The sequence below is a fragment of the Hippocampus comes genome, unplaced genomic scaffold, assembly GCF_001891065.2.
Source record: "Hippocampus comes isolate QL1 unplaced genomic scaffold, H_comes_QL1_v1.1 scaffold57, whole genome shotgun sequence".
Classification (NCBI taxonomy): domain Eukaryota; kingdom Metazoa; phylum Chordata; class Actinopteri; order Syngnathiformes; family Syngnathidae; genus Hippocampus; species Hippocampus comes.
In genome coordinates, this window is record NW_017805039.1 from 1,329,219 (window position 1) to 1,341,650 (window position 12,432).

Consider the following 12,432-nt stretch of genomic DNA (forward strand, 5'->3'; position numbering starts at 1 on the left):
GGCAGACTGTTCACAAACTCTCCCTCTCTACTCGTTGGTGGCAAAAACTGTACCTTCACAAAACTCCCCCCCCAAAAAAAAAAAAAAAAAAAAATAACAAATGTCATCAACACAATTGCTTTTCTGGTTTTAGGGAATGCTTTACATGAGAACTTGAAAGAGGGACATGTGTTTAGTCAGCAGCGTAAGGAGACAAGTGAGCTAAATCGCCCAGCTCCAGTTTTCACACGTGTGTGTTGACACCCAACGGCAGCATGCAGAGGTACATGCACACACACAAAGTAAGTCATAAATCAGGTCATGTGCGTGTCATGTCCGGGATAGGATGTGAATTGAACTCTATTTACTCTGAGCAACGTGAAAAGTATTTATGTTAAGAAAACAGCATGTGAAAACTATTCATTACTCACATTGTAGACTTTTTCAAAAATAGTGTTATTTAAAATGTTATGAATTAATAAATAATGTAGCTGCACTAATGATAACTTCCGTGTTTTTGAGTCTCGTTGATTCCAGTCAGCAGTTTTTTTTAATTTATTTTTATTTTTTATGTGGTTCTCAAACTCACTTTTGTATATCCCACCTAAAAAAAAAAAATTGCTCTCTCAGAACTGTACTACCAGTACATGCACACACACAAAGTAAGTCATAAATCAGGTCATGTGCGTGTCATGTCCGGGATAGGATGTGAATTGAACTCTATTTACTCTGAGCAACGTGAAAAGTATTTATGTTAAGAAAACAGCATGTGAAAACTATTCATTACTCACATTGTAGACTTTTTCAAAAATAGTGTTATTTAAAATGTTATGAATTAATAAATAATGTAGCTGCACTAATGATAACTTCCGTGTTTTTGAGTCTCGTTGATTCCAGTCAGCAGTTTTTTTTAATTTATTTTTATTTTTTATGTGGTTCTCAAACTCACTTTTGTATATCCCACCTAAAAAAAAAAATTGCTCTCTAAGAACTGTACTACCATCATGACCAACATTAAATTCTTTATATTTAATAGTGGAAGCCACTCGGACACAAACACAGCGAGCAGATCGAGGAAAACACCACTTAAAAAGCCATTCTGTTAAAGTTAAATACAACTGAGCTGCATTGAGCAAAATGTGCTGAACTGGATTAAGAACAAACCCCCTGTGACATTCATTGCGCATAGTTTGAGCATTTAATTGAATGATTCTTTCATGTCCAACGATGGGGGCCGCGTACCACATTTTGAGAATCGTCGTGTTACATGATGCAAGTAGGACGGTACGTTGATGGGTGGGAGTGAAGGAACGCAAAAGGAGAACTGAAACAAGACGTTTGCTCGGCTGTTGTGACCCAATTTCCTTTCAAGGTGGAGACATCTTTCAGAGCTGCGACGTTTCCGCTTTGAAAACTGTTCGCATCCTGAGAAGCGCATCGCAAATCATTCTCTTGTTTGCCTGTCTCTTGAATCAATCATGCGGGCTAGCAACGTACTGCGCGTGCAGTTATAACGAGCTAACTCGCTGTATGTGAACGTTTGAAGTAATTCGGTGCCTCGAGCTCAATCTACAAAGTAGCTCAAGCAACGTACCTAAAGCAATTCAGATTAATGATTACCGATACAACATAGACGATAAATACGGTAAAGTGGCGGCTTGTAAATAAAGTTAAAACTTTTTCAAAGCAGCCGCTGGTAGTTAAATTCACCAAAATGGCTCACTTAAAGTGAGCCAAAGTATTTCCAAGTGGTTCAAAATACTTTGGGTATCCAGAATAATGTAAGATAATAAATTTTATATATAGTTACGTACATTGTATTTACTTTCTGCAATAGGACATAATCAAAGTACTGTACTGGACCTCAAAAGGGCAAATATATTCAAAGGATTCAACTTAGTGATTTTTGATGAATGAATGCAGAAGGAGCTCGGTCCGCATCCGAGAAATGATAAACATGTGACTGAACATGAGCTGCTGTGTATCTGTAGTGTTCTATATTTAACCCGCCGGCCTGCTCAGTCTCTCTCGCACATACTCGACTTAAAGCAGCCGACGAGCCGCCAGCGGAATGGAGGTAAAACTCTTCTAATGTTACATCTGTCTGCTTTCGGGGCTTTTGTTTAGGCAAAGTTTGGGATTTGAGCGGTCAGAGCGACATGCACAGATGAACTGCTGCAACTGATTTCATTTGGATGCCCGTTTGTCTCCGATTTATTTTGGACTCGATATGCGAAAGGCTGACATAGCTCCTATTTGATTTTTTTGGCTCATTTTGAGCATGTTTTTTTAAGTCAAAATGAACTTACAAAAGAAAAAGTAACGCAGTTGTTTAGAAGAGTTTCATTTCAAACATTTTTAAGGCATGCACCATACATGTTAACATGAACATCAGACTACAACTGTTGATAAATAAAATTGAGTTTTGATGCATGCAGTGCTTTATTTGATGGCTTGTCCTTCTCAAACAATCAAGAAAAGACAATCCAGCATCGCGAAGCGCTTTAATGTGGACTCTTTCAATTTCATTGATGGGAACGGGACCGCCCAGCACGGTGAAGGGCTTCAATAGACTCATTTCATTTCAGTGATCGGGCAGAGACCATCCAGCGTCGTTACATGCTTTAATGCGGACTACTTCGATTTCACTGATTGAGAAGAAACAGTCTTTCCATTGTGAAGAACTTTAATTTGGGCTCTGCGTTTGAGCGATCCAGATCAGACCATCCACTGTAGCGGAGTGCTTTAATGTGAACTCTTTCAATCGCTGTCATCTGGAAGAGATCTTCCAGCGACGACTCTTTCCATTCCAATCATAGAGAAGACAGCATCCGGTGTCCTGAAGTACTTTAATGCGGGTTCTTTCCCTTCTCGCAACCATAAAAATTGACTATTTCAATTTGAGTGTTTGGGAAGAGACCATTCGGTATTTTGAAGTGGTTAAATCAAGGACTCTTCCAATTGCAGTGATCAAAAAGAGACCATGCAGCATCGTGAAGCGCTTTAATACGCACCCTTTGAATTCCGTGGATGTTAAAACTGGACGGTGATCTACTGAAATTCGAAAGCACTTTGTTTTCCAATCCTCTCAGAAATAGGATGATTAGTTCTCGGTTGTAATCAACAGCTTCCGTTGTAGTCGCAGACTTTTAATTCTTATGTTGACTGGTAGCACAGGAGAGAAGCAAAAGTGAACTGAATCCCCCGCTGTGAATGAATCAATCAGAGCAACAGAAGATTTCTGCTAAGCTCGTCAGTAATTTGTGTATTGAACTGATGTTATTGTGAGTCGTTCTGCGCCGCGATGTGATGAAATAGTGAGCTGCGGAGCTGACTGACTTCCTGCAAGCTCTACGTGGGACACACAGCTCGTGTTGGCCACAGCGATAGAAAAAGATATGCTTTTAAAGTAGTTGCTCAAATAGTGCCAGTTTTCTTCAACTTATTATTTTTTTTTCCTTCCCCAAACAGACCATACGAGGGCAAACAAATCAGTGATTGGGTGAAGTGGCTGCTGAAGTTGCAGGTTTTGCCAAAATGCAGGAAGGACATGGACGAGAAAATGAGGTAAAGATTTTGACTACTTTCTTCAAAATCTGTTTCTTCATGACCCATATTAGAGTGAAAGGATAAAGCTATTCAACTATCGTTGCTGTACATGCACTTGCCTTTAGCGATGATCATTTTGATATTGAGACCACGTGATTGTTTACATCGAAAAAGTTGTGTCTTGAAAAAAGTGCAGTTTTTAGTTGTCACACTAACCTCTAACCTCCTCTGGCTTTCTTGCTGCAATATCGCTGTCAGCCACTACAGGGCGCTAGTCAGGCTAAAGTCGCTTTCTGAGCACTTTGGACTCCAACACTGTGTGAAATAATGAGAATTGATTGAAATGGGACTCAGAACACGGGAAACAAATATTTACAGTTTACCTTTTTATCTTAAGCAAATTTGGGAACTAGATGCCAGGAATCACTCCGAGTCGCTCGAACATGCACTACACACAGAAAGAGGAAGTGGTTTAACGGTTGAGGGTTGTTGTTTTTTCAGGGCTTTTTGTGTTTTTGTTTTTTTTTTTTGCGATCAGATTACAAATTGACTCCATGCCAAGTAGTTATTTAAATGTGTCCTCTGTGTACAAGTTGGTCAATGTGACCTCACAAAAATAGAGAATGCGTATCTGCGTGTGTGTGTGTGTGTGTGTGTGTGCGTGCGTGTGTGAGTACGTGTGTGTGTTCGCGCACATGTATTTCCAGGCTGTGTGATGATTTCATTATGCGTTGAATGTGAGCAATGCGAGACCTTCGACTGGAATTGACACGGATCAACCGCATGTTGACAGCTGTGCGCGCGCGCGTGTGTGTGTGTGTGTGGGGGGGGGGTGTCTGTGTGTGTACACACGTTCCCAAAATGTTGCGTAAAAGATTTCATCTCGTAACTTGCCTCCCTTCGTTCACGCCCCCTCAGGAGCAGACGGCGTCACGGCCCTCTGTGGCTGAACTTGCCGGAAGGTTCAAAGGTTCCTCTCCTCCCCCTGCCAGCGAGACGGTGAGTTTGGGAAACATCCGTCGGAGCATCACAGTGCCTCTAAATACCACGCTCATTAAATGCAGCAGGCGAGGGGTTGACGCAGGGTACACACATGCCGACAATCGGGCCAAATTTGAGCATTTCCACCGAGCAACGTCGGCAATTGTCACTTTGTAATTATTCGCTGAAATCAGAATTCAGTTCGTTGCTATGCATACAGCCTTTTTACACTTTTTAAAAATCCATTCCGGTACATTTTTTTGAAAGAACCGTTATGTTGTATTTAACTTTTAAGTACAGTACAATACAATTGTATATGCGCTCAAATATATAATTACAATTTTCATTGAACTGTAATATGCAATACATTTTAATAGAAGTACCGTTTTTTTTCTTTTCCTATATTTAAGCATTTTTTCCAATAATAATATTTTAAATGATACAAAAAAAAGTTGCTTTTTTTTTTCTTTTTCTTTCAACACTTGGGCCCAGTCGCTACTCTATATTCCTCTTGGTCATTATGGTGGTGCTTGGGGCGCTCTGTATTTTAGCTACTTGGTGTGAAAGGTTTGAGAACCGCCGTCACACTGGAAACATCTTTCAGGAAAAGCCGGTCAGACGCCGACCTCCTCGCTCCTTACAACTGCCTAAATCCCACGGAGACGAGCATGAGGTGAGAAGAGCGTTCATACATCTCAATTCTTGCAGGTGGAATTCATGTTATGCTGTATTGTGGGAGTGTGTGACCAAAAAAAAAGGGGGTGTGGTCGATTTTTGCCAATTTTCAGCCAGTTAAATCGGCCAGTTTATCGACTGGTATATTTTATACCTCAGACTATAATACATTTGAATATAAAATGAATGTTTATGTTTGTCAGAGGCCTTCAGGTGTGACTTCTCCTGTTAAAGCCAAGAGGAACTCCGCCCTGATTGAGAAGCTTCAGGTGGGTCCACGCTGCTCACCCTGCACTCCATCATGACGGCGATGACATCATCACACTTCCTCTCCCAGGCCAACCTGGCTCTGTCCCCCGCCAATCTGCTGCCCTCCCCCAAAAGCCCCGGCTTCAGGCTGCTACCGCCCTTCAGTCCGCCGTCTTCGCCCAGCCCCACTGCGGGGACCCCCTCGCCCACGCTGACGTCTCCAAGCTCCATTTCTACGTCTTTGGTGACCGAGGAGGAGGGGCCGGTGTCATTTGAAGCCCCTCCCACAGCGGCGGAGGGATCCCTCTTGATGAACGTGAACAAGGTCGGCCAGATAGTCGCTGTTTTTTTCTCCGTTAGTTGATCAGTGAGATTTCTGCTGATTGCAATAATTCACCCGTTGTTAATGATCGAGGTTATTGAAGAGGTTCTAATGGGTTGTCCTCTAGAGCCGAGCTCGCCACTCTCTCAGGCGACGCCCTCCGTCCCGCCGCCACAGGAAGTCCAGCAACGGAGAGGAAGTGGCCGCGGCCGGGGAGGAGACAGACACACCCACGAGCCAACCGGATCAGAAAACAACACAAGGAGGAGGCGGGGATGTCGTCGGCGATGATAATAGAAATCATTTGAAGGAGGACAAATCGGAAGAAACTCCGAAAGAAGGCCAGATCAATCGTGACATTCATCTCAGGGGAGAAGAAGAAAATAAGAAGCAGGATGATGGAGAGGAGAAGGAGACTCAAGATGGAGTCATGGGGGAGGGAGAGAACCAAGAGACAACCTCAGAAGAATCTCCAAACAACAACAAAGATGAAGACAAAAGTCACGTGAGTTGCATGAAAGCTTTTTAGGATATTTTCCTTTCTTTTGCTCATGAAGGAAATGTTGTCTGTCCTACAGGGTTCCACGTGGCAGAGTTGATGAGAAGTTGAACAAGGTTCCGGTTTCTGAGCCACTCCAAGAGGTCTTGGTTTGGAAGCGTTGTGGGAGCAGAGACCTCCAAAAGAGAGCGGACAAAACACTTTTCCATCGAGAACCTGAAACGTTGCCGCATCAGAGCTGGCATTGAGCCGCCTTTGTTTTGAAAGACGGCATTGAGACAATGAGATAGAGACTCTTACTTTCAGTTCATCCAAAAAAACCCAAAAAACAATCGCACGGAATTGAACCCCTTTTTCCTCTTTTAACAATCAATCCCATTTCCTTGTCCCTGCATCTGTCAGAGTTGTTATCGCATAAAACTACACATTTGACAACATATGGACTTGGCTCACTGTCTTCCTGATACACCGATATCAGACAGCATTAGTTGCGCCGGTTTTCGCACTCGGGGACTCAAATTAGCCATCTCCTACCAAACAGCCTCCCAATGCACTGTGGAACAAATATAGAAGGCGGCGAACAATTTGACCAAAAATAAATCCAGAGTCTGAAACGCCCCCCACCCCTCCCCCATCCCAAACGCCATGACAGAAAGTTGCTGTTTCACTATTTAAATCATCGACATTCAGCAGTTCTGATGGCTTTGAACATCTTTCGGTGACAAGAGAATTTGCCCAAAGTTGGCACCCATCAGCCACCTTTAATCCTCATGAAAGTTAATTTAAGGAAAGGACCAGAAGGGAAACCTTGTCCTTTCAACCGTGGGTATAATCTCATTTTGATAAGAGCTCTGATCTAACGTTCAGTCACAAATAAACTCACCGGTGACTTACCGCATCGATTATTCAAACAATAATTCGTGGCTCCTGTCTACGCTCAGTTTCACATTTGCGTTTTGCTGGCGACGACAACGTTTCGACTTATTTAGAGAGCTGTTGAGCGGTGCAAAGCAAAAGTAATTGGCAAGATGAAAAGAGTTACCTCGATTTCTGATTGGGGGAGTCTACAATATGTCTTCTGTGTCATCACCTCTTGGATTAAAGGTGGTGACACCGAGCTCTAGTTACCTTGTATCAACTTTGTGGATGTCCACGACCCAAATAAATCTTTCATGACGTAATGCATCGCTGTGATAAACTGCCGACTCACGAGGGCATCTAGTGGGGGCAGCCCAGTGGTGGGGGTTGGGTGGGTGGGGGAAACCTCTCCATCTGACCCAGGTGAGAATGTTATATAACCAGGACTGGAACAGGGGAAAAGATCAGGAGACCGCAGCATGGCGGCCTGATCCCATTAGAGGTTTTATTTCATTAGCTTTCTTTAGTCTCGCTCCAAGACCTAAGAGGGTTACAGCGTCCTAAAGTTTGCTCTCTGCCTGCACCATCACTCATGTGGGGCCATTCGTGCAACTAGGATCTTCCTGGCCCCACCGCCATGGAGTTCTTTAGTATTTTCCCCTAAAAAAAAAAAAAAAAATCGAACCCCAGCAGCTAGATTTGGAGCTAGACTGTTTGGAGCCCGCTAAAATCTTCGACAAAAGACACTTTCGGACACTCTTTGTGCTCTTCTCCTTTTGGGTTGGATGATGGGCAATCACGGCTCCAACCTGGATGACATCCTCGCCGAGGACATGCACCACTGGTACAACAAGTTCATGCGAGATTCGCCGTCGGGTCTCATCACATTGTTCGAACTGAAGACCATCCTGGGACTGAAAGGTATGACCGAGAACGCCAACAGCTACGTGGACCAGGTTTTCTTCACTTTCGACATGGATGGGGTGAGCCAATCATACTTTAACTTTGACAGATCCTGTTTAGCCGTGTAAGGCCGCATGAAATCGGGAAGGCAGATATCGTGGGCAGTGTACTGTCTTCATTTGCATTAATACCAAATACTTTTGCCATCCCAAATCACAAAGTGTTTCAAACAGAATCTTTTTGTCAGCTCGCTGGCTAATTGGCTTAAAAAGTGATAGCGTGCACAGCCATTATCCTGGCAATGAGCCGATTGGATTCAGGGTCAAGATGAGGGTGATTAAGGGCCATCCGGGTTCAGTGAGTACAAAGAAGGATGACCAGTTCTTGTTCAGATGATGTCTTTTTTTTGGTGGGATACCAGGAAATCACACTTTCTCACCTTACAGGATGGTTATATCGACTTTGTGGAATACATCGCTGCCATCAGTTTGATGCTGAAGGGGGAAATCAACCAGAAGCTGAAGTGGTACTTCAAACTCTTTGACCAGGATGGAAACGGAAAAATTGACAAGGAAGAGTTGGAGACGATCTTCTCGGTAATTAAGGTGCACAATACCATGCAGAAACTTTACCCTTGATGGGAAAACAAACATTTTATTATGTATTGTAGAAAAGAACTCCAAATTTGGAAATACATGCTTTTTGTTGAACACACTGCACCGATTCAGATTTGATGTTCAGTCATAAAAATGTTAATATTGTGGTTCTTTTCTTTTTTCTCATAAAAAAACAAAACAAAAAACATATTTTGCCGCCACTTTCCGATAACTAGAAATGTCTCAAAACACACGGTTTTGGCTAGACAAAGACTAACACTGTCAAAAGAACTAAATTCAAATTTATTTTGGAAGTGTGAGTAAGGCTCGTGCTAATCTGCTGAATCAGATCAATGCATCAGGAAGTGGCATGAACTGGCTCCACTGACCCTGACCTAGTTTTGACAGTCAGGCTTAAACTCCCCCAACCCTCCGATGAGGATTCTAGTCGGTGGTGGAACATTTAAACATTTAATTATAAATCTGGACAGTAACCTGGAAGATTATTTTTGACGATAAATTGAAAAACGTTTGGTGTTAACGTGAGCATTTAGACTGACAAAGAAACATTTATTAGGAAACGTGGGAATAATAATAATAATAATTATCATCATCATGATCATCGTTGTCAGTATTATTATTATTATTATTATTATTAAATAATCTGTGAGGGCGAGTGTTCGCTACTGTGTCTTTGTCTCCCCCTACAGGCCATCCAGGATATCACACGAAACAGAGACATTGACCCTGAAGAGATCGTCACACTCATATTCGAGAGAATCGACGTGAAGGGGGAAGGTAAAGTACGCAAAAAAAAAAAAAAAAGAGAGAGATTGATGCTTTTCCTGCTACTATGCTAAGCTCTACCTACCGAACACATTCGTGCAGGTGAGTTGACCCTGGAGGAGTTCATCGAGGGTGCCAAAGACCACCAAGACATCATGGACATGCTGAAGAACTTGATGGACTTGACGCCGGTGTTGCTCATCATTGTGCAGGGTATCAGGTCGTGAGCGGCGAGGCTGCCCGAAAAGCAAAACAAAAACTGTGGGGGGGGGAAAAAGACCTGTCAACACCCAGAAGGCTTGTCTGTGACGGAACATTGTCTCAGGTGAACAGGTGGACAGAAAACTTCACTCCTGACATCTCATTTTCACAAATATACAATTGCGAACTCCCCAAAAAATATCTGAGAGTTATGGTGAATTCTCTCATTCCCATTTTAAAGTTTATCCTAAAATTAACGTTTGAATCGACTTTACAGAGTCAGGCCAGTGATTTAGCGCCTCTATCTTGACTGAAATTCAGAAAAAAAATCTAAACTAGCATTTTAATTTCTTAATGGCTTTAGTTCTTCAGAGCCACAATCAAAGCATCTTTGAAAAGAATCAACACTGTAAAAAAAATTATGACAATGTATATTACTTTGTTTTATATAGTGTTAAAAATTGTGCCTAACACCATAAACTCTATTGATTGTCTAAACATACTTTAGATCAACAACAATCTACAAAAGGATAATTCACATGCAGATTTATGCTGACGGGCAACGTTTTTATCTCAATCTCTAAATATCTTCGGCGGCACTATTCTGCAGTGCATGCTGGGAGTCTCCTCTGGCTCAACTCGTTTGTTCTGATCCTCTTAAAAAGCTTCATCCGTTTGATTTGTAACAGTGATCATTCAGGTTTCCTTCCAACAAGTAGTCATATCTATTTGGATTCATTTTTGAAGAAAAGAAACACAAAAACGTGTCTCAGACATTTGATGTGAATAAACAGCTGAACTGATTATCATCAACATTAACCGACCATCTAATTGGGATTATAAACCTGTGCTAATCGAGAAATAGATAGCCCACCTTGTTAACACCAGCTAAGAAGTTACTAATTAATTGCTTAAAGTGGGTAGAAATGACTTAGTGAAAGTACAGTTGAACTGGTTAAAATCACTGACCTGTAAATTCAACTGGGTGGCGCAAACATGTTTAATAGTCACTTAAATTGGTTAGAATCTGTGCTATTGCTCAACTCACTGCTAAATGACAAACTGAACTGGTTGTAAAAAAAATGTACCGGTACATCAAATATCTAAGGCGCAGTGTTGGACCAAATGTTGCCGTGTGAACACCCCTTAAGAGGGAAAAATCTGTGCTGTCCTTTTAGCATCAGTGCTAAGTTTTTAAACAATCACAAGAATTGGTTTACACCAGTGCTAACTGAGTAGAACTGGTTGAAATAAGTACTAACCTGCTAACTAAACTCTGAACTTGTTGAGTTTAGTGCAAAATGGCACACTCATCGTGGAAATAGTTTAAAATGAGATCGGACCGTGCTAAGCTGCTGGCCTGCTTAGTACCTGATGGTCAAACAGGCTCGCGCCTGTACCAATGTTCATTTATGTAATTGATTTCTGACAGTGAAAGTACTGATAATAAGGTCATTGTAACTAATTAAATGTTGTGTTGCCTTACCAAAAAAAAAAATCAATGTTTCTGTTGTTGTTTTTACTCTCTTAATGATTGAAAGTTGCTTCGTTATCTAGCTCTGTCCTAAACACTGCATGAAGCTGAAGTTGCCGCCACAGTCGCATTCCACTCTATAGCATCATTTAGCTTTGTGACCCAGTGCCAGAAAAAAAAAATGGCGTTGAGGTTCTCATGTGTTTCACACTCTACATTTTGCCAGCTTTCAAATGAGACCCAGATTTGACACCCAACTCGAACAAATTTCATGAAGCTCCAGTACTGGTAAAAAATAGACCACCATTGTGTTGTCAGTTATTCATTTTAAATTCTTGATACAACTCCGGTACGTTTTTGGGGGCAAATATACTGATGAGGCATTTTTACCCGAAAAAAACGACCATGTATATAGTAAGGCGTTTTTGGCCGAAAAAACCCGACAATATATAGTAAGGCGTTTCTAGCCCCAACAAACGACCATGTATAGTAAGGCGTTTTTGGCTGAAAAAAACGACAATGTGTAGTAAGGCGTTTCTAGCCCCAAAAAACGACCATGTACAGGAAAGCGTTTTGAGACGAAAAAAACAACCATGTATAGTAAGGCGTTTTTGGCTGAAAAAAACGACCATGTATAGTAAGGCATTTTTAGCCCCAAAAAATGACCATGTACTGTATAGTAAGGCGTTTTTGGCTGAAAAAAACGACCATGTTTAGTAAGGCATTTTTAGCCGAAAAAAACAACCATGTATAGTAAGGCGTTATTGGCCGAAAAAAACGACCATGTATAGGAAGGCATTTTTAGCCCAAAAAATGACCATGTACTGTATAGTAAGGCGTTTTTAGCCGAAAAAAATGACCATGTATAGCAAGGCTCTTTTAGCCGAAAAAAACGAACATGTACCGGAAGGCATTTTTAGCCGAAAAAAAACGACCATGTAAAATAAGGCATTTTTAACCCAAAAAAATGACAATGTATAGTAAGGCATTTTTAGCCGAGAAAAACAACCATGTATAGCAAGGCGTTTTTTGACGAAAAAAAACAACCATGAATAGTCAGGCGTTTTTTGACAAAAAAAAACGACCATGTATACTAAGATGTTTTTAGCCGAAAAAAACGACCACGTACAGTAAGGCGTTTTGAACCCAAAAAACCGACCATGTAGAGTAGGGCATTTTTAGCCCAAAAAAACGACGAGGTAAAGTAAGGCATTTTTGGCCGAAAAAAACGGCCATGTGTAGTAAGGCGTTTTTGGCCGAAAAAAACGACCATGTAAAATAAGGCGTTTTTAACCAAAAAAAACGACCATGTATAGTAAGGCGTTTTTAGCCGAAAAAAAACGACCATGTATAGTAAGGC

General features: G+C 41.6%; 2 protein-coding genes across 4 annotated transcripts; both read left to right on the top strand.

The window, feature by feature from the left end:
• Positions 1–1,549: 1,549 nt before the first annotated feature.
• dub (duboraya) lies at positions 1,550–6,691 on the top strand. Of its 3 annotated transcripts, XM_019864245.1 has the most exons (8): positions 1,550–2,056; positions 3,451–3,546; positions 4,447–4,527; positions 5,108–5,182; positions 5,388–5,453; positions 5,522–5,758; positions 5,883–6,260; positions 6,334–6,691. In XM_019864245.1, the coding sequence occupies exons 2-8, from the start codon at positions 3,517–3,519 to the stop codon at positions 6,352–6,354; spliced, it is 888 nt and encodes a 295-aa protein (XP_019719804.1). In that variant the 5' UTR covers positions 1,550–2,056; positions 3,451–3,516; the 3' UTR covers positions 6,355–6,691. The 3 variants fall into 3 exon arrangements, with proteins under 3 accessions (XP_019719804.1, XP_019719803.1, XP_019719805.1); XM_019864244.1 differs by lacking the exon at positions 1,550–2,056 and having other exon boundaries at positions 3,215–3,546; XM_019864246.1 differs by lacking the exon at positions 1,550–2,056 and having other exon boundaries at positions 3,215–3,546; positions 5,114–5,182.
• Positions 6,692–7,353: 662 nt separating this feature from the next.
• guca1d (guanylate cyclase activator 1d) lies at positions 7,354–10,681 on the top strand. Its single transcript, XM_019864273.1, has 4 exons — positions 7,354–8,095; positions 8,462–8,611; positions 9,322–9,409; positions 9,500–10,681. Exons 1-4 carry the CDS (start codon positions 7,898–7,900, stop codon positions 9,622–9,624), a joined length of 561 nt encoding a protein of 186 aa, XP_019719832.1. The 5' UTR covers positions 7,354–7,897; the 3' UTR covers positions 9,625–10,681.
• Positions 10,682–12,432: the final 1,751 nt, after the last annotated feature.

Excerpts from the sequence above, each read along its gene's own strand:
- dub (XM_019864245.1), top strand. The coding sequence starts at position 3,517 with ATGCAGGAAGGACATGGACGAGAAAATGAG. Across the intron at positions 3,547-4,446 it reads GACATGGACGAGAAAATGAG|GAGCAGACGGCGTCACGGCC; the intron begins GTAAAGATTTTG and ends ACGCCCCCTCAG. Across the intron at positions 5,183-5,387 it reads CCCACGGAGACGAGCATGAG|AGGCCTTCAGGTGTGACTTC; the intron begins GTGAGAAGAGCG and ends TATGTTTGTCAG.
- guca1d (XM_019864273.1), top strand. The coding sequence starts at position 7,898 with ATGATGGGCAATCACGGCTCCAACCTGGATGACATCCTCGCCGAGGAC. Across the intron at positions 8,096-8,461 it reads TCACTTTCGACATGGATGGG|GATGGTTATATCGACTTTGT; the intron begins GTGAGCCAATCA and ends CTCACCTTACAG. Across the intron at positions 8,612-9,321 it reads AGTTGGAGACGATCTTCTCG|GCCATCCAGGATATCACACG; the intron begins GTAATTAAGGTG and ends CTCCCCCTACAG.